The sequence below is a fragment of the Anguilla anguilla genome, chromosome 8 (genome assembly GCF_013347855.1).
Source record: "Anguilla anguilla isolate fAngAng1 chromosome 8, fAngAng1.pri, whole genome shotgun sequence".
NCBI lineage: Eukaryota > Metazoa > Chordata > Actinopteri > Anguilliformes > Anguillidae > Anguilla > Anguilla anguilla.
Window position 1 is genome coordinate 40,133,078 of NC_049208.1, and position 26,656 is coordinate 40,159,733.

General features: G+C 41.7%; 1 protein-coding gene across 2 annotated transcripts; it reads right to left on the minus strand.

Annotated features, from left to right (window-relative positions):
- Window positions 1-1,175: 1,175 nt before the first annotated feature.
- ndrg1a (N-myc downstream regulated 1a) lies at window positions 1,176-25,891 on the minus strand. Of its 2 annotated transcripts, XM_035429237.1 has the most exons (16): window positions 25,734-25,891; window positions 13,103-13,177; window positions 12,268-12,303; window positions 8,106-8,211; window positions 7,577-7,697; window positions 6,894-6,956; window positions 6,446-6,506; window positions 5,612-5,698; window positions 5,172-5,228; window positions 4,777-4,880; window positions 4,612-4,674; window positions 4,447-4,498; window positions 4,234-4,281; window positions 3,676-3,711; window positions 3,333-3,384; window positions 1,176-2,714 (listed from the first exon to the last, which is right to left on the minus strand). In XM_035429237.1, the coding sequence occupies exons 2-16, from the start codon at window positions 13,157-13,159 to the stop codon at window positions 2,497-2,499; spliced, it is 1,161 nt and encodes a 386-aa protein (XP_035285128.1). In that variant the 5' UTR covers window positions 13,160-13,177; window positions 25,734-25,891; the 3' UTR covers window positions 1,176-2,496. The 2 variants fall into 2 exon arrangements, with proteins under 2 accessions (XP_035285128.1, XP_035285129.1); XM_035429238.1 differs by lacking the exons at window positions 12,268-12,303; window positions 13,103-13,177; window positions 25,734-25,891 and adding an exon at window positions 9,074-9,396.
- Between the last annotated feature and the right edge of the window lie 765 nt (window positions 25,892-26,656).

Sequence of the window (26,656 nt, forward strand, 5' to 3'; positions counted from 1 at the left end):
TTCCGCTCTGTCAAATTATGAATTTCCGCATCAAACTTTCACTCCCGTGTAAATTTTTTTGGATTTTAGCCAATGGAAAATAAAAATATATACATAGAAATTATCTAAAACCATTACAGCAATAATGTACATACAAAATAGGTGCATAACCTTCATTTATGCTAGCATTTGAACTTTTAAAAACCAACTCCATCTGATCTTTCGTCATAAAATGGCTTAGATTTGCACCTTAAATTATGACTGAGCATTATAACTCTGTTCCTGAATACAAAAATGCAAATTTTTTTCTATCCTACATGATCGATGGATTAAAATGCTGTGCAGTACCGATAATGTGTTTGCCTTCATGCAGATATGGGGTAAAATTATCTCTCAAATGCTACTGTAAATATGCGCCATTATAGCTTTAGATAAATTATATTGTGATATTGCATATCAGGGATTGAAATTATAAAACTGAATTGTGTAGTGTTTAATTCCAATAAGAGGACAATATTATGAATAAATATACAAGTGAATCCTGCAAACAGTGACTGTAGTGCATCATTTAAAAATTTCTGCAAACACTACTATGGGAGAACAAATATATGGAAAAGTATGTATCACAAATCACCTCAACTATAATTTTACCATTACACTTTCAGAGTCTAATGTAAAATTACCCACGGTGTTGCTCAAGTTATACATAGTTTAGCATGCTACATATCGAAATAATAGTCTCATTCAAACATGTCATGTTCATCAGATCAGAAATATAGTTCTCAGTCAGATCCAAAGCTGTGTTCCTGTCCAGCCGATAATGTGACTACAGCTCAGAGATCCCCACAGATACAGTTTGAGGGCCGCATATCCCAGTACAGTGGGGGGAGATAAGGTAAACAATCATAGGTTTGCAGTGATGTTAGAGCTATAGTGGGGAGCCTCTCTCTCTAGTTTGGTGTTGGTTTCTTTTACAGCCAAGTTTCAATGGCTCACTTGGGGAGCTCTAGCGTATGGATTTTGGGACTACAGATCCCAGGGTCAGGTAAGATCTCACCATGTACAACACCCAACAAATACAAGACATAAGCCACCTAACTAAGCCAATCTAACTGTTTGAATTTCACTTCAACCCCACACAGAGCCACACAAAATGGCTTAGTCAGTCATGAAAAAAACAATACTGGTAACATGGATGCAGTTACAAATTTTTTAATAAATACAAATGTTATGTCATTAAGAAAACTTCCCACCTACAGTAGGCAGTTTTGCATCTTTACAAAGCTAATCGTTTTTTTTTTTTTCTTCTAGAAAGCTGGTAGCAAATGCCATTGTGCGAGGAAAAGAGTAATCAGAGTTCAGTAAGAAGCCAAATGTACGCTAGTGTTTCATCATTTTATCTTGTGATTAGCACTGCCCTGAAACCATCAATAAGAGTTAAATGCAACTTTAGGGTTCCATGGCACAATTCTGTTCTGTTGTTGTTATTACTTGCATAGAAAAACCTATAATTTATATAAAAAATAAACAACCTGAACATTTCTATTGCCTGAAGCAGTTTACCTGCAATTAGAACACGATTGCAAAATCGTTAATGCAATTTTTTTCCTTTTTGACTGATTGACTGTAAGCTCAATAGAAGACAAAAACAGCTTCTTTATCATTTTCCCCAAAAGCGATGGCTAAAATCATTCCATGCTGGTAGTTAAAAGATATTTTAAAGCATTAAAGGTGACAGACAACGCCATAAAACGCAGTAATCAGGAAGTCCTGGGTAATCAACAAAATTATTGTAGTACTGTACATTTAAGAATGAAAAGCTATTTAGTCAGACTGCTCTCATTTGATCCAAACGGTTCCACAAGTAATTTCTCCACCTTGTGAGATCATATCCACTTTTAAGTGAAAGTTTTACTGAATGATAAATCAGACACCAAGACCGTTATCAAGTTCAGAGTTCAAGAACAAAATCAGCCATTTTCTGCATTGGAGCTAGCTGTAATGTGTCAGTAACCAACACTGAACACAAACTAAATTAAAAACACTAAAGTGGAGAAAGTACACTGGTCATTAAACCTGGACAGTTGATTATTGTGCATTGCTTACAAGCAAAGGTTTCTCCAACACATTCCTCCAGGAGCGCCCTTGCTGCCCTGCTCGCAAAAACAAATGTGCCTGCTCGGGGGGACTGCTCCTGAGGAAGCAGCGCGTGAACAACAACGTCGGCTTTCCCTGAGCGCCATCGCCTTTAACGACGCGGTCGAAGGTGATGTCGCGTAACAGTCTCGGCCCCTTTCGAGAGGCTTGAGAAGACACGGTGGCCCTACCCTTGACTCTCTTTGGTATGACAAAATGGGAGCAATGCTTGAACTCGGGGAATGTCGTGTCTGGGTGCAGAGAGGAGATACTGGGATCGCATCCAGTCTTTGCTTGGTTATTTAGGAGCGGAGCAGGGCAGCGCAGGCGGTGGGCGGGGCTGTGGGCGGGGTTGTGGGCGGGGGCCGCGGGCGGAGGGCTCTAGCAGGACACTTCGGTGGACTTGGGCACGGCCTGGTCCACGTTGCTCTCGGCGGTGGAGTCGACGTGCGGGTGGGCGCGGTGGGCGTCGGCCGTGTGCGAGCGGCTGCGCGTGCCCTCGTTGGTGTGCGAGCGACTGCGGTTGCCGTCGAAGGAGTGGACGCTGGAGCCGGACGCCGTGCGAGAGCGCACCAGTCTGGTCATGCTGGCGGCGGGCACTGGGGGGGGGGGGGGCAATGTCAGAAGAGTCAGTCCAGCGCAGACACACAGGCGCAAACACAGACACGTACGCACACATACTGACAGAAAAACACACAGACAGATAAGCAGACAGGCACTCACACAAACAAACACACACACTCTGCAATTCTGCCCTTTTTTTGCATCATTCTCCACATCAATTAAGTATGGCAGGTGACTTAGAACTTTCCTAGATATCCATATCAGGAGGATATCATTTCAGGGATCAAGCGGCATATGTGAAAATTATCACATGCAGAACATTCTGCACAACACTTAGTTGTTACTGGTTAACCACGCTGTTCACATATCCAAATATATGGCTTGCCATTTCAGGGAATTGCTATGACAACATTTTTGGTTCCAAGTGTCCTCGGATGCCTTAGCAAACGTGCCAAGATTTCTCACCATGAAAGTTTTAAGACATTAAAACTGAAGACATTTAAGACGTTTTAAGGCTGCTGCATTCTGATGAGTTCTGGTGAGTTTGTTATTTGAAAAGGCGATGCTATGAAGAATCTCCCTAGGAAAGCCTAGTCATGTTTATCGTGCAGAGCCTTGGACAGATAAAAATACCGATCATATTTGGCACTTACTGTGGCCCATGCCCTGAATGAAATACTTGAAGGCTTCCGTCAGTTTTGCTGGCTGTTGAGGGAATGGGACAAAAACTAAGCATGCAAACCAATCGAGTTTTTACTACACACTTCAAATACAGAACTGAAATTTAATGCAACTTTGTTTCTGAAGTTCACAATTGTTTGACTAAGATGGTGACAATCAGTGTCAACAGCGATGGTACCGTGCAGTGTGAGTTTGTGAGGTATTACATCGGAGAAATGCGCTGTCTAATGTGCTTAGCAGAAGACCCATTTCTGCTAATGATTATCCCCCAGCCGGCGCGAACAGGTTTTAGCACCTAAAGCCGCACTAACGCACCTGATCGACTTGGGGTAGGCCACCGCAGTCTGCCATCTGTAGGGGGGAGGGGAACAGACAGAGATTCGTCCTTCAGTAATGAGGCACATAATGATTCATAGTTACAACGAGACACGGCACTTCACTTTCAACCAGCCAATCAGACAGCCGGTCATGGTCATAAGCACCAAAAACAAGAGAACAGACGCTGAACTTCGCCGAGTAATGAGTCACTCGGTCATTCGGTCACACGACCGTTCACAACATCACATATTTGGCAACACCCACCTCAGGCACAGTCTGCATTTATTAACCACTGCATCGTTTCCCATTGAGAGAAAAAAAAAGAAAACTAAACGCACGGTCGAAAACGGAAAAAAGCTCCGCGCCCTGGACGAAAATGGGTCAGCTGGAACCGAATGTGACCTCCGGTCTTACCAGGGCAACGGTGCAGGGCGCAGCGTTAGTCAATAAGTCACAGGCAGTGCTGAGCAAGCGGAGGCTTATCAGCGCCTGATGCTGCTTTACTATTAATAACCCGCTCGTCTGCGATTAGGGCAGGGGGACGCGGTCACTCACCTTGAGCAGCGTGGTCTTTGTTGGGTCCAGTTTTGTGTTGCATTCCACCTGCGTGGACAAAATTCACCACAGTCAGCGACACAGCAACCGCTACACGATAAGCTTCAAACGGGTTTTGCCAAAGTTCATTGGGTTTTATGCGTTTTGTACAGCCTTTTTCAAAGTTGTTTACTGGACGTCTGCTGGTGTCAGAGCGCTAGAGGAGGACCTTACCACGGCGTCGACGGCAGGGGAGCTGTCGCCCACAACCAACAGAGTGGGACACCTACGGACACAGAGGGCGTTAATCCACTTAGATTCGGCCTTCAGAATGGCTTAGGCAGTCTCAATAACGCGTCCAAAAACACGCAAGGCGCAAGAACGGTCTTCCTGACTCACTTCAGGGTCCGTGCCTGCACGTGTCCTCCAGGGATGGGTCGCTCGACCTCCAGGTCTCTTCGGCTGCGGGGAAAAAATCAGTCTTAAGTACGACCGAAAAAGAAACTGCTTTAAACTTAAAAAGAAAGATAACATCCAGAACTCCAACTCTGGGGGGAGCCTGACCTCTCGTAGGTCTTGACAAAGTGGTGGAGGTTGGTCTGGTTGACGTCGTGCAGGATGTGGTGGCGGTATGTTGCGATCAGGTCATGGTTGTTGTGGATTTCCTCCTGGAGAAAAAGGACGTATCAGAATATGCTCGGACCTACAGATAGCAGAAACCATCATGCAGTGTCCCTTTATTTTATTTACTGAGCATTTATATGGATAGTAAATGAAAAATAGTGTCCATTTCAGAGGCAACAGAAGCAGACAAGCAAATATTAAAGTCCTTTTTTTCTTCCTGACAAAATCCTCAATGCGTGAAAGTAATGCATTAAAAAATAAAAGAAATGAAGCACAGTTAAATTAGAAATAAATTATGCATTTAAAACTGTTTTGGGCTTCCAAGTGTGACCTACCTTCCCAAACAGATGGGTGATGATCATGTCAGGCAAGTCATGAGCCCAGCCACTGATCTGAAATCAACAAGAAATCACTTTAGTCCACTTTTGATAAATCTGACCAGCCCACAGGCAACTTCACTGCCCAATTAAAGTTAAATTAAAACAGCATCATGCACTTGACCTTAAAGGTCTGAGCATAAGAATGACGCCTCATTAGTTTTGGATTATTAATAAAGCAGAGTATTTTATGAGAGGCTTCAAGGCACACAGGGTGTTCAGGGTGTGTTCGCCATAAATGGTGATTCATGTACACTCAACTCATTAACATCATGCTAGACCTTTTTTTGCTTATCAAAGACAAACATGAGCAACAGCTGGGAGACCACTGAAAACGACGTGTCCGGGTTGCTTGTTGTGCTGCAGCACACTGGCACGCTTAGGCAGCAGTGCAGTACCTTGTGTGCAGCCCAGTCCATCCAGCCTTCAGCACACGGGTTAATGTTGATCAGCATCAGGCCATCTACCATTGCCGGGTAGTCCAGCTGGCATGAGACAGGAAACGGCAGTCAGGAACAACTCCACCGCATTCAAACCAAAGCATTCTCATCACTATTATTCCCTTTTTAGCAGACATCCTGAGGCAATGCCATCGGTTTCCGGAAGAACCGCCAATGCTTCAAGAGCACATTGTTAAAGATCTTAATTTGTTTGCAGACAAAACAAAAGCATGTAGGCACTCGGTTGCTCATGCAACTGCAACAAGATGAACCTGCTATACAGTCAAATGTTAAACACCAATTTGTTTGGTCAGGGAACAAACAAAAATCTTTAAAAATGTGCTTTTGAAATGGTGTTTCTTTTTGATGAGTCCAGCATTGGAAAAATTATAACAGCATCCACAATACCAAACAAAATTTAGCATAAAAACTATATATAAAAATTACATATTTTATAAAAAGGTTTTTATAGACAAAAAAGCACTTTATAAGCAAGCTGTTTGTTTCTGATAATTCCCGCCAAATAGGGATGTTCTAAAAATATAAAACCGTATCGCGTATCAGATGTCCTATCGTCGCAGAATGAAAAGTAAATACAGAAAAGTAGGCAAGAGTGCATGGCCAGCAAAGATCATTCCAAAGTCTAGTGCTGTTCCCTGTCTGCAACTACAAGCAAAACCACGCTGCCTGCACCAGAACAGGGCTGTTAAAGAGGCACCTAAATCCTGGCTTTATTCAAGTGCTCTGAATAAGCATCCTGCATGGGAGGAAAGTACTAAAAGTGGAACTCACAGCAAATTTGGCAAGGATGTAGGCCCCGGCACCAACACCAATACCAATGACAGTCTTCAGGCTGACGTAAGAAACAGATTCATGATCAGAACGACCCCCACCAAATACATAACATCACATAAAAACACCAACGTAAAGCAGCAAACTACCTACATACAGCTGCACATGTACAAATTATGGTTTGTGTAGTGAGCAGGCCTTGCTTAGATACATATTTGAAATACAGTAGTCTAGTAAAACTCCTGCATGCTGGAAATTTCTACATAATATTCAAGACTTATTATTTCACAACTCAACATATTGGTAAGCAACATGTTTCTTTGAAAATTCTCAGGGGTCAAAATTTACTAGCATTTGATGGGACAAAGCAGTTCAAATATGTATTTGAACAAGTTCTGCTGGATTCATGCCAGTATATTTAAATTAAGGCCCATTCTGTGTCACTTACCCAAACTGCTTGAGGACCACAGGAAGCATCTCAGACAACTGATCCATAGAAGGATACTCATACCTACAGAAAGGAAATCCATTTGCATTGTGTAAGCCTCGTGTTGGTTTGTTCCACTGTCAAATATAACCGATTACACATGCTGTAATGACAATAATTACACCATAACAACTGTGCCAAGTACAAAATCATAATATATATTTTTTAATTTTCCAATTGGGCCTCATTTTGAATATCAGTTTAAAACTTAAGTGTGTTTATTTTTATGTTTAGGAAACGCCATGTCATGGGGTCAGAATTGTGGAAATCAAAGGTTTCGGTAATTGATACAGGAGTGAACCACATTATTCACAATTGCTAGTATGTATTAGTTGTTTAAATCTGGCACTCAAAAGTGAAGGCCAACTGGTAACCTCGAGTAACGGACTAAACCAAAACAAGGTCAGAAGGAGGCCTTAAATGATTAAGTGAGCAGTGTAAAATTATCCTGGTCAGCCTTAAGCAGTGACAATGCTGGCTTTGGTATACGGAGGCGCGGGCCTTGCGCAGGTGTGGCTTCCCAGGATTCACGGCTCTTCCAGGGCCGAGTCAAATTGGGTTATAAAACAGGCGCTTAAAGGTCGCGGCGCCGGCAGCCTACGTTCGGCGCGTCGCCCTGGGGGCCGGCGCGGAGCTGCGCTCACCCGGCGGGGAAGGCGGGGATGTCCTCCTGCTGCCCGGGCGCGTCCACGTGACACACGGCGAAGTGCTGCGTGATCTCCTGCATGTCCTCGTGGGTGAACAGCGGGTCGAAGCAGTTCTTGTCTGACGGAAGGGAAACGGTAGAATCATGCTTAAACGTGCAAGCAGGGGTAGACTGCTGAGGTTATTATGCATACACACAGGGGTCACATATGCATACAGACACTGGTTAGACCTGCTTGTGTAGCAGGTTTCTCCTAACCCGGGTTCAGGACAGCCAGTTGGTTCAGGACAGCCAGTGTTCATTGCTACCGAACACTCAGTTGATCCGTTAGTAAAGTTGTTTACACAGTTAATCCAAGTTGTTTCTTGGGTCTGAAATGGTTGCTGATTTTATGGTGAAAATGACAGCAGACCCAGTGGCTCTCCGGGACCAGGAACTGGAGATCCCTGGTGTACAGTGACGGGGAGCACCAGGTGTGGGGGAACTCAGGTCTAAGTGCGGATATGCGCATGTTCCAAAAGACTCACGGTTCAGCCCGATGTCATGGAAGGTCAGGATGACAGGACGGTCCCCTTTGGGGACTCCCTTCAAGGTGCAGCGGACTTTGCCATACGGGGTCTCCACATCCTGCTCCTGTGGGAGCACAACTCTGGTGAGACCAGGGCATAAGCATTAAAACAGAAACAAACAATAAATAAGCATGGCTAAGGAATCCATAATGCCAAACTGAGGCTCAGCCAGTTCAAATTTATTTCCCAGTACATTTATTACAATTGAAATTTTTGAATGAAACTGTGTACGTGAGAAACAAACACACGTACATGCACAAGCATGCCCAAAGGAATCCCCACCCTCAGCTGAATGTCCTGTCCCTTATTCTTACGACATCATGCTCACAGTGGCTCCTCAACAATCTCTTCATTAAGCAATCATATGCATGGGCATGGTATCAAACACTAAAAAAGCCATTTGCTTAGATTTTACACGCCCATTTAAAAATTAGTGAGGTACGACTAAAACAACAGAAGAAAAATTAAGTCTGATTCCTCTTAAAACAATGAGAAAATTAAGTTGGATTCCTCATAAACCATAACCATTTCATTTAAATAATCATACCATGGTTTACATCAATTAATTGTTCACAAAAGAACCAGCAGACAAAATGCCATCTAAATGACAAACCACTCTTTAGAACTGCATAAAAGCATTTTCATTGGCTACAGGAGTATCCCTCAAATGATCAATAATTTTGGTCTTTTAAAATTTGATTTCATTTAATTTAATCTAATCCTGAGATGGTAATCCTTGAAAATCATGCAAAACATTTTGTCCAAATCTCTCTCGATGTCTTACACAGGATGAGGAACTCTGAAACAGACACCAAACACTACCAATTGCACCAGCAATCTGAAATCACACAAAATAGTCCTGTTGATTAATCTTCATAACCATTAAATGAAAACTTTCCGCACTACCAACAAAAACATTAATATACTTCTGTTGTCTTCAGTGCATTTCCCTTGATTTGAATAGCATTCCCGTAAATTTCAGCTACTAGGACACCCGTAAGTCTGGGCATGTGCCCTTTGTATGGCTCGTTCACAGGCTAAACCAAAATGCAAATGAGAACAAACTGAACTGCCAGAAGAGGAAAAACATGCTGGCTTTCAGTGACAGTTTGTGCCAGCTGCAGCATTTCTGACTATAGCCTCCCCACTCGCCAGGCCCTTGCCAACATTAGCACAGAAAAAAGTCACTTAAAACCTCATCACAGAAACCAGCAGAAAGTCAGTATAAACTGCACAAAATATCTATCGATAATAATACTAATTATCATTTAATGCTAATAATAAATAATAAATATTAAATAATAATCATCCAGTACTCACAACAGCTTCAATCTCAAAAACACACTCCATGTCAGGGTCCTCAAGAACCATGTTTATAGTTGTAGGTTAATACAGTGAGTAATAGATCCGATGGTCTGCAAAACTCCTGAAGGGACTTAGCGAGCAGACGGCTGAGGATTGCGTTTTTATACTCCTCCTCGTACGGTTTCTGCATAAGCCTTAGCATCCCATGATTCCTTGCACACTCACCAAAACAAGCTAATTCTGGATGACGAGATTTGCAAATTGGATCAGTCAATGTTAGGAGGTTTGGCGATGCAAAAATGATCCTCATTTTCAGTTCTGTCACATTGGAAAATTAAATCATGCACAGAGCTGCAGGCTGTCACATAAGTAATAGGTTAAAAAGAAATTCTCAAAATTGTATAACATACTAAGGATTTGTTCACCTTCGCTGAACTGTTAGCAAATAACAGTTCAGGGAAGGTGCTAATGGATGTTAAAATGTGTTTTGAATCTCTACATATGGTGAAGCAAATAGGAAATAGTTCTATTCCAATCAATGTTTAACTACATTCAATTCTTTTGAGGGAAAAAATGCTTTCTGGTAAATATTATCATAAACTCACGCTCTGCTAAACAGGAAGTGAGTGCTGAGCAGAGGGTCAATGTCACTGACCTTTGAACTAATTCCTTTTAAGCTATACACAGAGAGAGAGAGAGAGTCTTGCAGTCACTGCAACTGAGAGAATTACATTTGGAGCTATATTAATATTGGTATATATTTGATAATCATTGTCAACCTACAGGCTTCTCAATTTATTAAAATCAAAAGAAAAATTTATCACACTTAATGCCTAATAATTCATTATATTTTTTAATTAAAATCAGTTTTACTTTTTGAAAAATAAATTATATATATATACTGCATATATACATAAATACACACACACACACACACACACACACACAGTATATCGTTGTTAGAAGCAAAACATAATGTTGACAAATCTACTCTATACGTTACAAAACTACTATACTATTAAGTCCAGAAGTGGTTGAGAATTCTGTGGCTTAATATTCTTAAATGAAGTGAAGACCTACCCCCACCCCCCCCCCCCTCCACCTCCCTCCATAATAGAAGAGAAGACAGCATCCTACGTGACAGATAAATATGCATCCCGGCTCCCTCTGGACATAAACACTTGGCATGGTTCCAGCAGGACTAATCCCATTTAACTGAACGAGGTCTAAGTGCGACTAGGTCAGCTTCGTAAACATCCCTGGCAGATGGTGGCTCTCCGTTGCCAGTGCCAAAGCCCCTGGATGCACAGACAGTTGACTATATTAAAACGTTACCCTGGAAACCCCAAGACTAATCTTCCAGGAGGATCAGCACGGGACTGCAATCTGTTTAAACATTCTTCCACACTTTCGGAGGACTTCGGTCCCAAGTTATTCAAACGGTAAACCCACAGAGCATAGCGCTTTCTTGTCTGCGTTTTCCCAAAAGTGACTGAGGATGTTGCAATTGCGAGTCTAAATTTGGTGAGAGAAAAAAATGTTGGCTTTTGTTCAAAGTATAAAGTATAAGTATAAATAAATAAATAAATAAATAAATAAACAGCAAATGCTCATGCATCCCAAAAGCGAAATTTCAGATAAACTGAATTTCAGTCAAACCTTCACACCATGAGTTTTGTAAATGTTTTAGTATTATTTGTTTTGCACTACATTTTACATCACTGCCCAAAACAATCGCCCATTTTAAGAGAAACAGTTATTTGAGCAGCTTCCATTAGTGAAATTTTATAAGAATTTGAAATGAATATAAAAAATAGAAGTCTGTCTGCATTCCCAACTAAACAAAAACCAAGTACTCAGGGCCAATATTGTTTTGGCCTAAGTGGAACTGGTGTTGTCCAAGGTCCTGAACTTTGATGCTGCCCTCAAACAGACAAATATTTTGCCGTTATTTATTCGTTTTTCAGCTCAGGTGTTTTTGCAAACCAAAATAACACCAGCACTACAAACAAAAGTCACACATTCAGATAAAATTTAGTTTTGAATGAGTGCAAAACAAAAAAGTAAGACACGCAAGTAAAATGAAGGCAAGGCAATAGTCTCACAGCTCATCATATTTGATAATTAAGTTCAGGCAGTTTAAAGGAGGCTAATCTTTCCCACTGCTTACACATTTCCTATGATTCAGACTACATGGTGTGGAAAGTGCTGTAGCCAAACCACTTCTTTCATTCAGCAAGAAATAAAAACTGCAAAGGTCAACAACAACAAGGCCTTCATAAAAGTCTAGCCAGGTTAAGAGGGTGCCTTCGGAACGCAAGCGAAATCATTTCCACATTCGATTACCGTTATCAGACAGAGCTCACAAGATGGAGCTAGAGGGCTGGGATCAGGGACCACGCCCGGCATAAACCATTCTGCCGACCGGCTTCTCTGATAGGCCAGAGTAGAGCAGGCCCAAGGGTAGCACATCTCGAAAAACACGTTTTTAGGCCTCTGGCTCTCCTTTTCTCTTTTTTCCTTCTTTACTTGTAGGGTGGGTTTTTTTTCCTCCAGTCACATACAGGAAACGTGAGGGGGAAAGAAGTGGCAGGGCGAGGCGACGGGCTTGCGAAACAGAAACCGCAGCTGATGCAATATCAGCGCTCAGAAAGCAGGGGTTTTCATCCTCTTCCACCGCGGTCTCAGCGTATCTGCCTCAATGGAAACATGTCTTCTGGTATTCCGTCTTGCCCGAGGCACAAAGGCCTCCATTCACTGTCGCCAACAGCTGGACTCGCACATAAAAAGCAAAAACAGTAATCTGTGTACTTGCCTTTGTCATGAGCTGGTGAACGGCCTCCCTCAGCCCCTAGAACGCAAAAAAACAAGAACAGTCAAGTCAGGAATGCAGCTAAATCCACCACATACAAGAGATATATAATTAAACTTTTTTTATCTGTTAGGTTGTCTTTTTTTATAGTCACTTATCTTTCCACACACTCACTTCTTTCCATTGCCTGCTGTGGAATTTTTAAATAACAGCATAGAGGCTTCCACTCCTATGTCGGGGTGTGAGACGTTGTGAGATATGAAACTTGGCAATATGCCCAGAGTCAGCCAGCACTCTGTACTAGTGCACCGCCTCCATTTGTTGTGTATTCACGAGAAAACAAAACTTGCCATAGAGCCAGACAAGCTATAATAAGCAAATGTATGACTCAATGATGAATTAAATAAATGTTTACAAAAGGAAACCTCTGGTATAAATCAAGGGAATGTCACCATTGTCTCCAGACGAACTCTACAGAATGCAGATCAATGCTACAGATATAGTGTGTTCATCTCAAGCACGCTCTAAATGTGACAAAGGTTCACCTGGTTGTCACCTGGTTGTTGTAGCTCTATTGGTTTATAATGTTAAACAGGAAAGGAAACATTTCACTTGATTCATTCAACCCTTCCTGTTTTATACAAGCCCCGCGTGTAGTTTCCTCATTCCCACCACATGTCCCGGAATGTAGCCAACAAATCATGTTCTAGCATCTAGCCAACAAACGGTTTTGATGCAAGATAAGAGTACATTTTTTTTAACAATTAATCAAACAGTCATGCAGCACCTGAAAGCCATGCCAATAACGAAATAAATAATATGAATTTTAAAAACTTACCGGCAATTCTCTGTCCACCAGCAGAGGCTTGGATTCCACAACTTGAATATCGTCCATTTTGACCACTGAGGAGATCTACGAAAGTGATGACATGGCATACAGGATAAATAGCACAGACTTTGCAAGCCCTCAGCTATCACAACAGGTTCTGTATGTTTACAAGCTCTGACATCCTGGACCGCTTTAAATCAACATGTGGAGGACTGCCACCCTGGGAGTGTGCCTCCACCAAATATGCATCCTCATCACAGTTTCATGCACCGGTTTTAGGAGTTTATGACAGCAAAGCAGCCTTACTATTTCGCATCATGGACAAAGGACACTGCACAAAAGTAGGAAGCTAAACTAGATTTTATGATACTTCCCCTTTCTAAAAAGATTCTTCTATTCACAGCATGAAGAGACCATGGTTTGCCAAAAACATACCACAGACAAAAGAATCATCTGTATGTTTTGTTCCATGGGTTTTTACCAATAACTGTCATTTACTAACATTCCAGTAAGACATCGTATTATTTAAAATAGGTTATTCCCTTTTAACCCTTTAAGGTGTACTGTAAGATCACAAATATGTGATTAGAATGTTCTTAACTGAACATTCTAATGCAGATGTAACAATCACTACTGGTAATTGAAAGCAAGGGAGTTCTAGAACACTGATTTTGAATTTAAATCCATTCCAAAAAACTTACTCTTCAAAGAGTTAAATCAATGATAAGGGGCTATGTCAGTCAACTCATGAATTTTTTATTTGAAGATTTGAACTGCAACATATGTAACAAGCAAATTTACATTGAAATGGCAGAAATGGAGAAGAGGCATATGGCCCACTGTATGAACACAAGGGTACTCCGCTCAAGGCGCTACTGGTAGTTTCGCCTTATGACTATTTCAAGTTTAAGTTGGCACGTCCAGTGGAACAATACAGTGACTGTAGGCCAACATTGTTTGTTTCAGGCAAACTACCACAAACGCACAGAGACTTCCAAGAGGCAGAGCCAGCAATGTAAATCAGCAGCCATATCACCATGCACCCTGCTCCTTCTGAATAGCTGAAGCTAAGCAAGTGTGTACTTGGTTAGTACTTGGATAAGACCTCCTGGGAAAACTAAGTTGCTGCTGGAAGTGCTGTTGGTGGGCCAATGGGAGGTGATCCTCCCTCTGGTTGAATAATCCCCAAGGTCCCACTGCAGTGAAGGGGACACAGTGCTGGAGCACATGCCATCTTTTGGGTAAAACTTCAAACCGAGGTCCTGACTCAGTGCGGTCATTGAATTACTATGACTCTGAGTCTGTGCAGAACTGAAAAATACAGCAATCCAACTGATGGAAATGCGGGGTGGGTATTATGTTTCAAGAGTAAGTTACTCTCATGTTCCAGTGTACTTTCGTCTACTTCCTGTTTATTTTACAAAACTTCACACCGGGATGAAAGGAAAAGGTGAGTGTGACAAACTAGGAAATGAATATCATACAGGCAGGAAGAGGCCACGGGACATCCTACACCATCCTACATCACCTGACATGACCTGGGACCTGGATAAGCAGCAACATCGATCTGATTTTTGCACTTTGAAGTGTCTCTTAACTGCAGAACCACAACATGCTTTTTTTTCCATACATGCAGATCCACTGCATTGTTGTTCTCGCTTTGACTTTTTTTTTGTCAAAATACAAGAACATTTTGAAAATGTGTTTAACATTTACCTACACTTACCAATAATATCAAGACTTAACACTTTTTGTGAAATATTTGTGAAATATAAAATTACTTGAAATGCACAATGTTGTCATTTCTAGTGAAGAATGTATGGAATAATATATTGAAAAGTAAAATTGTTGCGCTCAGTCAGTAAGAGCTGCAGCCAAAACCGATTATGAGGGGGGGGAAAATGCCCTACGTGCTCTGCATATATGGTCGATCTCAGATATCAGATATGGTCGGTCTCAGATACCTAAACATTTATTGTTGGAAAAAGTGCTAGACATCTACTAATGAGAATAAAGCATGCAGGTGAGATCATTACAGCTCGCATTTTTAATGTGACAAAACGGATTCACAGGATAGGCCAAAGTTAACATATTTCATTTGGGTCAGAGGGATTGACAGGACACTACAAGAGAAAATACTAAATGAAACATAAGAACTTTATTAGAGAACACAACTTAGGGAGGTCTTCATTGATGCCATAAGAGACCAGAGACTTGAATAAACAAAAACCCAATTGGATCCCTCTCAAGGGGTATGACATCATGGCTACCCCCTCTGCAGTGTGAAGGAATCCTTTCAAGGCACAAAAAAGTAAATATGCAAGAGAATGATCTGCCAATTAAATGTCTAGAGAAAACCAGCAAGTAATACTCTAGAATGTGCTCTAAAATACAGGTCCATAGGGGGTGTGTAATTTAACTAATGTATAATAAAGGGCGAGGACATGTGATATATGGTATGATATAATATGAGTAAAATTTTACATGCTATTAGTTGTTTGATCCTAGTTGTTTTGTAACAAAAATCCTGTTGCCTCCATATCTCTCTACATTCTCTACCCCTGCTCTCCTCCACTTCTGATGCTTTATCATATAAAAGGTTAGGAAATGTGGGAACAAGTAAACAGGTAAAAGATGAAATCCTCCCATATGTCACCTCCCTCGTGAACTCCTCCTTGTCTTCTGGATGTTTCCCCTCTTCTTTCAAGCTGGCCCACGTCACCCCACTGCTGAAAAAGCCCACTCTGGATCCCTCTGTCATCCAGAACTACCGTCCTGTCTCCCTTCTCCCTTTCCTATCCAAAACAATTGAACGAGCTGCTTCTAATCAACTCTCCTCTTTTCTCTCCCTGAACAACCTCCTAGACCCCTACCAGTCTGGCTTCAGACCTGGCCACTCGACAGAGACCGCACTCCTCTCGGTCAATGAGTCGCTTCACGCCGCACAAGCAGCCTCCCATTCATCTGTCCTGATCCTCCTAGACCTTTCTGCTGCCTTTGACACCGTCAACCATCCCATCCTCCTGTCCTCCCTGGCAGCTATGGGGATCTGTGGCACAGCACTTGACTGGATTGAGTCCTACCTCTCCGGTCGCTCCTTCCAAGTCGCCTGGGCTGGTGCAGTATCAGCACCTCGCCCCCTTGCCACAGGAGTTCCCCAGGGCTCTGTCCTTGGTCCCCTCCTATTCTCCCTGTACACCCAATCTCTTGGTCCTGTAATCTCTGCCCATGGGTTGTCCTATCATTGTTATGCCGATGACACCCAACTCTTTCTCTCCTTCCCGCCCTCTGACACTCAGGTCTCTGCTCGCATCTCTGCTTGCCTGAGGGACATCCAGAGCTGGATAGATAACCACCATCTTAAGCTGAACCCAGGCAAGACGGAGATGATCTTCATCCCTGCTCCATCCTCTAACCTTCTTGACTTTTCTATTTCCCTGGGGGACACTGTGGTGTCATCATCACCCACTGCAAAAAACCTTGGAGTGGTGATGGACAACAGACTGTCCCTCTCCCAGAACATCACGGCGGTGAGTCGAACGTGCAGGTTCTTCCTGTACAACATCCGGAGAATCCGCCCCTTCCTCACCACCTACGCAACCCAGCTCCTGGTTCAAGCGATGGTCCTGTCCCGCTTGGACTACTGCAACTCGCTACTGGCTGGTCTGCCAGCATCCGCCATCAGACCCCTGCAGCTCATCCAGAATGCTGCAGCGCGTCTGGTCTACAACCTCCCCAGACATTCCCATGTCACCCCCCTGCTCACTGACCTCCACTGGCTGCCTGTTATGGCTCGCATCAAATTTAAGTCCTTGGTGCTTGCATACCAGGCAGCTAAGGGGTCAGCACCAGGGTACATTCAGAGGATCATCAGACCCTACACACCAGCCAGACCTCTCCGTTCTGCCACCTCTGGACGCTTGGCACCTCCCCCTCTTCGCGTCTGCACTTCCCGCTCCCGTCTGCTGTCTGTCCTGGCCCCTCGCTGGTGGAATGACCTCCCCGTGACGGTCAGAACAGCAGAGAATCTCACCACTTTCAAACGCAGACTGAAGACTCATCTCTTCAGGCTGCACCTCTCCCCACCCCTCCCTAGCCTATAGTTCAGCTCACTATACCTAGCTAGGATAATTTGATTGTTAGTGTATCTGGCAGGATTGTTTTTGTATGATTAGGTGTGATTCCAGTGCTAGTTTGTACTTGGTAGGATTCTTGCTTGCTGAACAAGCTTACTCTACAGGGTTGGAGTCCTGATCGATGTGGTCACTTCTGGCACTACGATCCTTACTTCACTCTAGTGTTTCTTTTGCGCCTCTACATCATGAAACCTATGCACTTGTTGTACGTCGCTCTGGATAAGAGCGTCTGCTAAATGCCTATAATGTAATGTAATGTAATGAAAGACAATTGGGATGCAGTCTGGAGGGTGCTGGGATTTTACCAGTGCATTGTGGGCAAGAAAATCTCAGTGCTGCCATTTCAACAAGATCTGCATCATTAGTTTTCTTTTTCAGTCATGGTTATTGGGTTCTGTCCATGATATGGTTATGCACAGCTGTATCTGCCTCCATATTGGAAGTCAGATTGGGTCACATCACATTGGCAACCAATGATTGTGATAAGGAGCCAAGTATTTCAGAGAAAAAAACAAACGCATTAAAATACTCTGGAACAGTGTTCAAAAAGACTCTTAAACTCATGCTCTTAAAACTGAAGTATGAAAACAGCTTCTATTGTGTCATTTGACTGTTGTTTTCCGCCAGTAGATTATTGCAGCTGCAAGACAGGTACATCTAAGGTCAGTTCAAGATATAGGCCTACAGTTAGCATAAACTCGGGTCTGTTCGTTAATGGATAAACTAAGTTGGCCAGCCATTTTAATTCTGAGCACAAGGGGAAGTATGGTAATTTGGCTAGTGTAACAAGTCCACTTAAATATATGCTAAATGTATTCACACTGCTTTTTGGTTTTTTTCTGGCCTTTTGGTTTGAGTATTTGCTTTGAGCACGGACAGTTTTATAGCAGGATCTATAGCCAGCCAGGTCATACCAAAGAAGTGACATGACACCTGCCCGGTCTCTGTGTGACTTCCTGGAAAATAATTGGGGAATTACTGCCTTGATAGACTGTTATCCTGCGCAGTGAAAGTAGATCAAGCCGTTTCTAAACAAGCGTGGGGGCTCCAGAGTGAATAAGCACAACCTGAGCCACAGTGTTCTCTGCACAGGAACGAGGTGATACAGCTGTGTAAAGCCAGAGTGCAGCAGTGCACCCCCCCCCCCCCCCCGCACCCCCCCAAAAAAACAACAAAAACAACTTTGTTAATTCAAAGCTCAAAGACAGCACATTGATCAATCAGAGAAGCCACAGGTCAGAAATGAGAAGGAGATTAACGGACGGAAACCATCTCTCTCCTGGCAACCATGGGGCAATCTATGCAACCACCCACAAGAATCTCATCCACATGAACCAAATACCACTGGCATGAACCGGAAATGGCCGAAGCTGTAGGGCACACTGATGAAATCCACAAAAACGCTAACTGACGAGATAACCTACAACTGCTGCTAAATCACCATGATGTGGCACAATAAACTGTGCCTATCACTTCCAAGAGCCACTTGCTTGTTTTGCAATTCTGAAGCTGCTCAGGCAGTTGCTATGGAAATGTTTCAATGAGAAAGCCTTCTCCAAAAGTCTAGCCCAAACATAACAACCCCTTTTTATTGCCATCAGGAAGTTTCCTCACAGTGACTGATTGTAACTGTCAAGCACAACAATTGTGCGCTACTTATTAATCCAGTCTAGAAACTAAAAGGTTGATCTCTCAGTTGGAAAAACTCTACTGAATACAGAATAACAGCACATAGTTTAGAGAATGAAATGTTAGCGGTTGTAGGCAAATGTCAGCAGAATAACAAGAGTCTTCAAGAAACAGCAATGATATTTCAGCAAGAAAACATAATAATTGAACTAGTTCTTTGAATTTGTACAACCAAGAATCTCTGTGTTCCTTTGAAGGACCAGGTAAAGACACAGTCTGACTGACAAAAGTAGTTTACACCAGGTTCAGTACTGAAACATTCAACTTGGGCCATTTCAAACACAGACTGAAAATCACATGTTAGTGAAACTCATCACTTTAAAAGATGGAATGTTGAATTAGCTAATCTCTGGCTCAAAACCAAAGATGACACAATTTTAAACAAATCAGTTCATAGAATAATAAATGTCTAACTTCACTTCATTTAATTTCTCTGGCTGTCTAATATTCAAGTAATTGTGCTGGGACTATTTAAGACATATTTTACTCAAAATACTTTGTTACTTTATTTAAAATACTTAGTACATTAAGTCCGTGATACTCAAATCTGGCCTTCAAGATCAATAGTTCTACAGGTTTCCTTCTCCCCCTCTAATCAGGACTGATTTAAACCTGGGACACAAGGTGAGCTAAATCTCTGGCCAATCTGTGGCATTAATCAATCAAACTTCCAGGTAGAAAATAAACCCAGCGGTACTACTGGTTTTGAAGGCCAGGTTTGAGTATCACTGCATTAAAGGCATGCTGTGCAGGATTTCTTTCTTTGCTTTCTTTCCTTTACAATCAAAACGTCTCCTCATCTGTTCTCAACCCCACCTGTACCTCCAAGATGACAAAGTTCACGCGCCAACAAAACAACTAACATTTTTCTCTAGCTAGCTAGGTTGGTAGCTTTGTACCATTGTATTGCAGACTGCTGGAATCACCTCTCTTTCAAAAGTACAGCAATAGCTGCATTCAACCCAGTCAGGCGGCTACAACTATGCCAAAATTCTTAACCGACACTCCCACTTTGCTGTCAAATGCAGCAAAGTTACGGGGAAGCTAGCTTTAGTTTAGTTTAGTGGTGATGGAACGGACTTACGCTAGCCACTGCTAGCACAGCACCAGTGGTTTTCAGTCTGCTCTACCCTGCCTGGAAGCCCAGCAAAGTTCTGTAACATAAGCACACTTATACACGAACACATCAATTCATTGTCGCTTTTTTTCTTTCTTTTTTGCAACCTTATATAATCTAGCAGCGTGCATCTATTGCTGCAAAGTCACATGCCTCCCCCACTGCGTGGCACAATGGGAGGCTGCCTTCCCCTTCAAAGGCGAAGAGACGCAGCCTAGAAGATGTCCAGGCTGTGGTCAACCAGCCGACCCCTGTGGCAGCAAAGGCACACAATGTACATTCACTAAAGATGTCAATTTAGTGAAAAATGCAACTGTGTCTCTCTGACCACAGGTATTAGTCTGTGGTAGTCAAACTGCAGTCATATCCAGAAAAAATACCTAATGTACATGGAATAGAAGGATTTTCTGACTGATGGACTCAGCCCTATTACTTAGCTAACGACAGCTAGCTCGCCCATATGAGCCTAGAGAAATAGATTTCTAATGACTGAGCATTATTGTTTTATAATATTTTCCAAGTTGGAAATGGTGCACACAATGCCTTTAAGTCATTAAGGCACAATTAATAAAGAACTGCAGTGAGCCCCCAAATGTATAGTAATATTGGCTTTTCACACGAGAACAAGCATGGGGAAACCACACAAATCAATTTCCCTCAATATGCACAAACTTCATTCTACATTCTGACAATAGGGGCAGAAAATACAGTAAACTCTTGCTGACCACCTTGAGCTAAAGCGATTATTTAATACCGTTGTTTAAATTTTGATATCGGTTTCTAATTGAGATTGAAAACCAGACAGCAGCTGACATTAACTGTATGTCTATACTTGTACTCTTAGCGCAAGCTAGGATTAATAGATCTCTCACAAGGTATGCGACTCATTTTTGGATACCACCAAACAGGGACTGATTACTTTCTCTTTCCAGAATCCCGATGTGCCCAATTTCTGAACAGGGCACTAATTCACCTCATGTACCTACTGTATACTGTGACAGTCTACAATCTGTCTCCTATTCAATGGCATTCACATGGGCTCTTTCTAACATTGCCGTTGAAGAGTTCTAAATGAATGTGTCTCTTTTGTCATTTAATTTGTCATAAAATATAATATTTTGTTAAATAAGCATTTTAAAAATGGATAATTGAATGAATTCAGTTTTGTATATTCACATTTTTAAATGAGGCAACTACTAGGGCTATTTTAACTTTAACTGATTTATCCTGACCTTTCATGTATTCAGCTCCTCCAAGCTACCACTGAGGTTGTTCACTGAAGTTGTTCACAGCGTTGTAAATCATGTCTTGCTCAACAGCTCCAGTCTAACATGGTGGGAAATGTAGTCGTCAGAGCAAGGCACTGGAGGTTAATGTGTTGTTTGTTGGGACCAAAATTAAATTGAAATTCTCAGCGAGGACCCCGTTTGGCAAAGTTTCTAAACTACACAAACAAGGTATGACTGAAAAGCAAGCTTGAAAGGAAGCTTTTATTTTGCTTCGCTTGTCTTCACTTGGGCTTTGAGAGAAAGCCAAATCTGCAAAATATCCGGCCATTCCCTTAGACACACGGCTGAACTCAACTTCTCACAGCCCAGAGGAGTATCAAACAAGAAAACTACTTTTTCCTCTCTTCAGGCTCAAAAAAGTGCTTTCAGCTGGTTCTTTTGTTGCATCCTCCCCACTCAAATTCCAGGCTTGACCCATGCGAGGGCCACAGTCCACACAACGAGACGCTGGCAATTTCAGAGGAAGAAAGAAAAATGTCTAAGAGCTTTTGTTTTTGTTTAAAGAGGCAGCTGAGTATCCAGTCGCCAACACAGCCAAGCAAATAAATGCTGCCATAAATACATATGGCTGCATATAATTAAACTTATTAAACTTTTCGACCGCCTAACAATGCTGAGCTGACAGACCTCTGCAATGAGGTCACCTGTGTGTATGTGTGTGTGCGTGTGTTTGCGCGCGCGCGTGTGTGTGTGTGCGTGTGTGAAGGGCACTCTTGGATCCTGGCTTGGTTAATGCTTAACATGGAGTCAAACTGCTACAGGGTCATTGGTAATGCTTCACTAAAATGTCTAAACGCAGTGGTTCATGAGAACAGCACATGTTCAGTGTTTTGTGCGCTGTAATCTGCTGCAATGTGTGACTGACTCCGTCAGATAGAACACAGCAGGAAGTGCATGTGGTGTTTTTCCATTTACACAGCTTTTTAAGAACATCCAGTGACATAAACAGGCAGTGCTGATGAGGCTGGCTAATGCAACTAGTGCGTGCACAAAGTAAGGAATGCACCATGTAGTTGTGCACTCATTCTGAGAAAAAAATTCCAGAATATTGCAGCTATATTTTACACTGGAAAGTCTAAGAAGGCAAGGAACTATGGAAGTCAATGATGCATTTTTACTGCTATGCAAACACTGGTCTGATGTATTGGTAGTAATAACTACATATTAATTTATACAGATGGATATTTATCCCCAGGTAGGTGAAGGGTACAACAGCAAATGTTCCACTTTTGTATCGAACCCACAACCACTTTATTACAAGTCCATTTATGTAGTGATGACTTAAAATATTTCTTTAGATCTTGGAAGGCATGTTCATTACTCTTTAAATGAAAATGTTTTTAATTTGAAATTTACATGCTCAAAAATATATACAGTTAGCAGGGTGACAAGCACCGATGAGAAAAGGCTTGTTTGCCACATAATCAGGTTCGCCAATCGTGTCTTACACTTGGTTTTCTCTCTGGGCCTCATCTGAGACAACTGCAATTAGCAAAGTAGCTTGCATTAGCATGAGGCAATTATGCATACTATTGTACACACAAGAGGAATTTAACTACCTCAGTTAAGGTGGTCCTAGTTCCTGAAAATCTTTTCAACTACTTGAAAGACTTTCATATTTAAAACAGCCTTTTCCATTTGCTTTAGTTTCATATTCATACACCTGAGATACTGAATGCCATTTTTTAAGCTCCAGTTCTGTAAAAGCATACTTGTTTAAGAAATAAGAATTAAGAAAACTCAGGCTTCATGGCCACATTGGCCATGTACATAAACGATAGCATCTATAGCGACAATGATTGCTTCTTAATCTTTGAGGACTCATTTAATCTGTGAAATTCGTAGTCTGAAATATCAGCAAGCAGCTAAACTGTTTAAGACCTTTAATCTCAGATTGTAAAAGATATCATAATCCAGTCATTAGTATTGAAATGTTGTTACACTGATATGCCTGTGTTGTGGGTACAGTGAAAATAACCATGTTAAAGTTTCCCAATGTAGCTAATTTAGCTTGACTATCAAGTAGTAGCATGTGCAGTTATTAAAATTTCATAGTATAATTACCACGGTCAATTTCATCACAATGTATGACACCATCTTGATAATTATTGAAATGAGTTGTTTTAACAATATATTAACAATAACACTATTCATAACAATAGAAAAACATTTGTTACTAAAATATGTTTTATTTTGGCCATGCCAAAAACTAGTTAATGAAATTCAGTTGTAAATAGGCTATAAACATTTTTCAAAACAAAATAGCCTTACGGGCAGCTTACTGAAGTAGGCTTAAATGTCAATATTTTGGACCACTTTAAAACTTCAAAGAAAAAAAAAAAAACACTTCTTAAAAATAGAAAATATGTGCAGATAATGTTACTGTTATTTGCTTTATCTCCTGCTGTGAGGATGTATGACCTCTGGGTTCCACCATGATACAATGAAAGCTTCCTTCATGTCGCTGTGCCTACTGAGTGTCAGAGAATAAGAACTGCTCCCCCTATGTCTGGAGCCAACTATTACTCTTCTTCAGTTATTTAGGCAGTTGCCCAATGCTAAGGTGTAAAAAAAAACAAAAAAAAACAAGTTGTGTAAGTCGCTCTAGATAATCGTTATTAAATACCAGTTATGTTTTTTCATCATTTTTCTTATTTGTGCAGGTACTGGAACTCCTTAAGTCTATTTCCCATTGTATAAACAAAGAGAGTTTTTGCCGAACACTGTAAAAATGTCCGCCAGTCTGCCAGTTCCGTGCAATGAAAGCAGCATGTGAGGGGCTGCCGGGTGGCTCATTTGGCAAGGACGAGCCCCGTGGTCTCAGATTGAATCCAGACCGTGCCAGCTTGACCGTGCCAGTAGCTCCATAGGGCAGCTGCCGATTGCCCAGGGTATGGGAGGGTTCTGTCGGTCCGTGTTCATCAGGACCCATGGACGCGGGTGCCCGAGGACGACTCCGTTCTGTGCGAGAATGGCTGTGTTCTGTAGTGTGAAAACACTACGGCCATGTCCGAATCAACCTCCTACTGTGTCATCAAAGCATGTTTAGTGGAAATCTTTTGTATGCGATGGGATGTTTATGGGACCAAAGTAGTCATTTACTTTCTGAAAGGTAAGCTCCCAAATATACTCAGCAAAACCCCAGAAATATACTACTTTCTCATCCAGTGTATTCAACAAATATACTCAGTAGTAGGCAGGTGCACTGATTCAAATACGGCCTATGTGTCCAGAGGAAATCCATGGGTCTACACTCTCCTGAATCGGCAGTGGGCTACCTCCATGAACATGGCTGAGTTTGCAGACAACCAGACATTCCAAATTAAGGTGGACATGTTCAGCCCCACATTGGGTGCCATTTTTGTTTTTGAAAAAAATAAAATAAATAAATAAATAAATAAAAGGAAAAAAATGAAATCAGCAAGTGACAGTGCGTCAGTCATCCTCTGTGCTTAATTAGTGCCAATTTATGCGGATTACTGAGGAGGGGTAATGTGATAACGGTCTGACAAGAACGCTCTATTGACCCTTTGTTGAGGGATGACAGAAGAGCGGATGAGAAATCTTCCCAAGATAAACAGGAGTCCCTACCGATTAGTAGTAATTATATTTAATTCCCATGTTGATCAAAATATATTTGGAATTAAATTGTGGCATAAAAGATAAATATTTTGTTTACATGCGCAACAAAATTTTATCCTACACATTCTCTCCCTAATAGGTGTCATATTTTAAGATGGAAGAGTCTTCCTACCGGTTATTACTTGCGAATTTGAGGCGAACGTTATTAATGCAAGTGATTAATGGAAAACCTCTGTTTTGTGCGTTCTGTCAAGTTTCATACTTCGCAGGGCAGTTCAATAGCTCAGTATTGAGCGTTTCATATTTTACTTTAAGAAAGAAAATCATACACACGTGCCAACGCATACGTTCACACTTCCTGGTCTACCTTGAGCCTCAAAACAGCGGTTTCAGGACACAACACAATACGTTTAGAAGGCTTAACTTCCTTAAACTCTCGAGATTTTCGCTGGAAAATTGTTGCAAAGGCTGCCATGGTGTCTTATGCTGTGTTGAAAGGTATTTCATAAACTAATACATTTCAGAAGCACAGATAAATAGCCAAGTAAAAGTATTAAATAAACTGATATTTTACTCCGGAGTACATTTGGTCCCTCTAGAGACATGAACACTGAGCATTTTACCGTCTGTGAGAAGTTCACATGTTGACCCTCTACACCCATAAAATAACTGTACACTCATTATTCTCTACACCCATAAATGGCCACTGATCTAACGGGGAAAATAAAACTTTTACCTTTATATGCAAAAACATGTGTTTCTAACACCATGATAATCAGCAACAAGCCTACATCTACAAAAAAGCATTTGAAAGCGTGTACGCTTACCTTTTGAGTGTGATTGTCCCGGAGGGAAATTTCCCTCAAATTTTCCTTAATTATTCGAACGAAAAGAGATCAGTACAAGGCGTTCTTTTCGATACTTCCACTTGCGTGTTCACTACGTGCAGCTGCAGGCGGATGTATCTGGGAATTTTATAAAGGCTTGGCGGACTACAGCCCAGCCCACTTAATGTCTCTTTTCTGCAGCTATTGGGCAATACTTAGTCATGTCACTGAAGTCATCTTTCAAGCGATTGCATAGTGGATTTTGTCAAAGCGAGCAGGTAGTAAAGGCGAGCCTAGCCTTGAAAACGAGAGCACTGTATTTACTTCAACATTGTTTTGAAATTAGCAATAGCAATTACAATGACTTGCAAAAAGATTTTCATCCACCAGTTGATGAAAATCGATTTGATAATCACAAGTTCATTTTTATTTAATTTTTGTAAGTATATAAAGTATCGTTGAAAGGTCTCAGATAAAATTGATATTTCACATCATCTAGACAGCAGCTGGGTGTGTGGCCTTTTGGAATCTTGGCTTCACAGTAATATGTATGTCTGTGGCAAATAATCCTCCCGTACTAAAGCTGGGGACGGGGGTCGTGCTACTCTTGCAGTCTCTGCAATAGCTGCCAGTGGAACAGAAGTGGAGCTTTCTGCTAAAAGAGCAAGTTTTCATCAATTCGCTGCCCGTGGAATGCTGCTATACAATCAAGTTTTATATTTACCAACGAACCCAACTTTTTTACTTTCCGTGTAAATATGAAACCGTTTCACAACTCAGCTCCAGGATAGCTTCCACAGCCTTGAAGAATACAAAGTGAAAACATTCATATGCTTATCCAATACTTAGTTAAAGTAATTACCAATAACATATGAACTGCACTTTATGTAACACATATCTTACATAGCCTACTGTAATGGGGT